This window comes from Crocodylus porosus, unplaced genomic scaffold, assembly GCF_001723895.1.
Source record: "Crocodylus porosus isolate Cpor-Errol unplaced genomic scaffold, CroPor_comp1, whole genome shotgun sequence".
Lineage (NCBI taxonomy): Eukaryota > Metazoa > Chordata > Crocodylia > Crocodylidae > Crocodylus > Crocodylus porosus.
Genome location: NW_017728943.1, coordinates 814,796 through 819,250, shown reverse-complemented (window position 1 = coordinate 819,250; position 4,455 = coordinate 814,796). Strand labels below are relative to the sequence as shown.

At 43.8% G+C, this 4,455-nt stretch overlaps 1 protein-coding gene across 2 annotated transcripts in view; it reads left to right on the top strand.

Moving 5' to 3' along the window:
• Positions 1-226: 226 nt before the first annotated feature.
• The window catches only part of SKAP1 (src kinase associated phosphoprotein 1), a 255,305-nt gene continuing 251,076 nt past the window's right edge, over positions 227-4,455 (top strand). For both annotated transcript variants that reach the window (XM_019548372.1, XM_019548371.1), the window contains exon 1: positions 227-348. In XM_019548372.1, the coding sequence (XP_019403917.1) occupies positions 297-348 (52 nt within the window). In that variant the 5' untranslated portion in view covers positions 227-296. The remainder of the gene's footprint in view (positions 349-4,455) is intronic.

The following is a 4,455-nucleotide window of genomic DNA, read 5'->3' as shown; positions in this document are numbered from 1 at the left end:
ACACACCAACTCCTATTGAGAAGTGACATCCCCTGAACTCCTATAAAATATACACTGAGAACAAATGCGAGATCAGTACCTAACTCCCAGTGAGGCTCTCAGTTTAGGTGTTGCTCATGAAGCAGCAGCAGCAACAAGTGGAGGAGGAGGAAGAGGGGGAGGTGCTTTTGCAACAGTTCCTCCCCTCTTTTCACCACCTACTGGTCCTCCCTGCTTCTTTTCTCACTAGTCTCTGCCCCTGAGGGATAGCAGCAGGAGGTTTTTGCACCTTGGGACGTTTTCCCTTGCCCTTTCCAATGCAGGCATCAGGCAACTTCATCCCTGAGGAGATTCAGGGGCTCCTTGAAGGTAACCATAGCTTCCTACATCCCAGCGCCCAGGGCTTCTGGTTGGAAGTTGCTACAGTGGCTTTTTGAGTAGAAGCAAAAATTAGGGGTGCTTTTTCTATCTCTCAGCTTGGAGCAGGGGGCTCAGAAGCTGTTCCTTCAGGCCAGGCAAGCGACCCTAGGCTTCTAGGGCATGTGGGCCTTATTCCACTGTTTCTGCTGAGAATATGGCTGCCTGTCCCGGTAGCTCGCTGGCATTGCCTGAGGGTGAGTCCCTGTCTGAGTGGCACTGCATACAACCTGCCACCCGGCTCCATTTGTGTAGGGGAGTGAGGGTACTTGAGATGTTTCAGCATCGCACAGGAATGCCACCACATATAGAGTGATGCCATTGGTAGTATGGGGATACTCTGCCGTGGCACGTAGATGCCTCTGTGTGGCCTGCTGCCGCTCTATGGGTTCTTATACTGAGTTTTTCTGATAGTGTCCGATCGCTTTCCAGACAGCGTATTAAGCAGCATGATTAACATGTTGGTGTCTCGCACTGGCCCTGAGGCATGTGAGGCAGAAAAGGGTTTTTTGGTAGGGGTTGTTTTTTGAATAAGATGCTGCATGTACCAGACTGGGAACACCTCTCTAACAGCACAGTTGTACCACACAACATGTCAAATTATGAAGGTGCAATGAACCAGTTGGCTCAAATTCCCAGTTAAGTAGTAACCCTATCAGAAAAAGTAGGCCCCAGAGACTCTGAAAACTACATCAGCTTTAAGCTCTGTCTCTGTTTAAAGGTTTACTGCTAAGACCCCTTAATTATTCAATATCCTAATGGATGAACTTGCCTTTAGTTTGCTGCTTGTTGTCATAACCCTGTTAGGTGCATAACCTCTGTCATGTGGGACATGCTTGCAGTATAGCATAGCATAACATAGCATATCTCCTAATTTCTTGGTAAATTTAAAACAACCCTTACTCCTCTCTTTATTAAAACTGAGTGTCAGATTGAGTTGAAGTTATAGTAATTTCTTCTGTCCACAGATTTCAGTGCACTATACCAATGGACACTGATTAGCCTGACCCATAATAGGGTAAAAAAAGGCTCCATAAATGAGTTCCCACAGAAACCCAGGAATAGGCTGCTTCAGGGTTAAATGGTTATGATTCCTGATCTGTATTGCTTCAGCTATTTGGGTACCTTACGGGGCACTGCCAACTTGAAATCTGAGTTTACTTAAATCAAAAAACAAGTTAATATCTTATTTTAGATCCTACAGCCCAGGGTTCCCCAGAAGATTTGTACAGTATTAACAGCTATCTTTGATACTTCTTTCCCCTGTCCTTGTGGAAAAGATCCACACAAACAAGAAGGAGAGATTATACACAGAGCTGGTATTGCCCCTTCTAATTTCACTGAACTCGATGATCTCCCGAGGTCCCTTCCAGCCCTGATGTCTATGAAATCTATGAACTGCTCATCTACCACACTCATTGCTATTTAAGTGTTGGACACCAAGTCTCCTAAATATAATCTCTAATTTATCTACTCTTTAAATAAATGTTAGCTGAAAAGTTACAAAGTTAGCATAGTGGTTTCTCACTGGACACTGACTCACATGTACATGTGTTGTGAATAAATACATCCTGCTGTTGTGAAAGATGGAGAAGAGGGTAATTTTCTGCTAACTTCTTGCCATGTTGAATCTCCCTGACTCTGGGTCATTCTGCTGATCGGCTTTTATCACCTTTAGTTTCCTGTTGAGAAGACATCAGGTAGCTAGCAGCACTGTTCTCCCATTCTGAGAGGTGGAGTGACTGGGATCTGTCACTTTGAGAGAAAAAGTGTATCTTACAGACTTGTCAAAGCTCAATTTCAAATGTTTTGTGTCTTTTCCCCACAAGTGCAGTGTACAGGCTTGTCAGAGCTCAATTTCAAATGCTTTGTGTCTTCCCCCAGATGTAGGTGTGAATTTCCTCCTCTGCTTTTTAATCATGGGGCTGCAGTGAAGTTTACCCTTTCACATTTTTGATGTGCAGCACTTTATTGTTCAGAGCTGACACTTCTGTAAACAACTCATTTCTGCACCTGCCGCCTTCCTTTAACTTAGATTATTTTCTTGTTAGCTGACTGTTTTTAATTGAAGTCTTCAGATCTCCTTCTAAAGCAGAGCCTTTGTTTGCTGACAAGTATAGCAGGCTATGAATGGAGATTAATTGCATGTCACATACTTCTGTATCAAACTTGCTGTGTCTTAACAATCCGTACAGTCTATGGGCATGTCAATATATAAGGCGGATTCTGGCTAGTCAGGCTAGAAAGAAGGAAGTTTTGTTGTTCCCATGTTTGCAAAGTGCATCATCAGGAGAACTTACGTATTTAAAATGATGATAAGAAATGAGATACCAAGAATGTACAGTTCTTCAGCCAATAATGTCCATTTTCTTGTATTAAAGTTGGTCTTTTATGGCACTGTGTTAGCCAGGAGTATGTTCATAATACTCAAAGAACTGCTAGTGAATGACTTGTTAAAGACAGTGCTATTATTATCATGCCTAATAGGCTTTCAACCAATGTGGGCTCAAAGCTATTACTGCTTGTGTTCTCTCAGGGTACCAATTCTGCAAACACTTATGAATGTGCTTAATTTTATGCCTGTGAGTAGTTTTCTTGCAGTCAGTTGCCTTAGATGTGTAAAGTCCTGCATTGTGCAGGCATTTGCCTATTTGGAACCCATGTTTTTATTGATGTGATAGCATGAAAGTTGATTGTTCTAAAAGCTGTGCACCCCCCCCCCCCCTGTTTTCAAATGTTACTGTCCCAAGAATTTCTCTCTTTTTTTTCTTTTATCCTTCCAATGAACACAGCAGTATGGCTGACCCATAGTCAATCTAGAGATGCTGTTTTGCTTACCAGATATGCAAGCGATGGCCATATAATAATCTGTTTTGCTTGCTTCCTTGTTCATGTTAGCTGGCAGCATTTGGAAACCTGTAAGAAACCTATCTTTGCAGGAGTGTGGGCAACAAGCAAAATAGACCAGATGGTGCACCGTGCTTTTCTCATTACACCTGCAATAGCATAACAAAGCTGGTGGGGTCTAATTTCAGGACAAGCAGCTTTACTGCTGTTGTCCCTTTCTAAAAATACTCTTTAATACTTCACCCTCCCTGATAGGGATTAAGTCTTGGTCAGTGTTCAGGGGGTGCCTGGACTTTTAAAGGTCTGAGAATTTAAGGTTAAAGCCTGGAAGCTGAAAATGTAGGTGGATGTTCTTGGTTTCAGTCAGACCGTTCTGCTTCATGAGTATATAACAAGTGAGACTATGTATTTAGACTGCTGCAGAAAGGCAAGCTGAAAACAGGATATCTTAATTCTAGATTTCACTTATTTTGTGGGCTTGGATCAGTGTTTTTTGCACAAATCCTCTTGTCTTTACTCATGGTTAAATTGTCCTCCCTGTGGAACAAGCTTATGGAAAGACCAAGAAACTCAAGTTACTTTAACATATAGACTTAGGGCTGTGGTTTCTTCTTGGGGGATGAAGTGGAGATGGGGAGGAGGGAATGACATTCCAGAGCTCTGGCTATCCCAACCTCTATACAAGTAGGGACATACCAAATTGATGATTTCACAATTTTCACAAAAATTGCAAAATTGGTAGTTTCCTGGAAAAAAGCACAGGGACTGTGAAAAAGCACAAAATCAGGGAGCTGCAAACAGAAAATAGTGGGAATCCCTGGTGTCCTGAAGCGGGGGGTGGGTGAATTTTTGCAGCAGAGCACAGCAGGACCCGCCCCACACACCTTTGATTGGCTGAGGGGCCGTCTATCAATCGCTGGGGAGGGGTGGGACTTCTGGGGTTCCTTGACCAATCAGAGGCCTGGGGAGGGGGGGTTGTGCCAGAGAAGTGGCAACTGGTGCCATGTTCGGACTGTGAAATTGGGAGGCAGCCACCCCAAATTCAGTAGTTCCCTGTACATAAATCGTGCAGGCTTCAAGGCAATCATGCCAACATGAACATGGGCCGCCAATGTGGGGACGCAGTCAGGAAGGCCAACCGTACCTTGTCATGCATCCACAGATGCATCTCAAGCAGGTCCAAGGAGGTGATCCTCCCACTCTGTGACATTG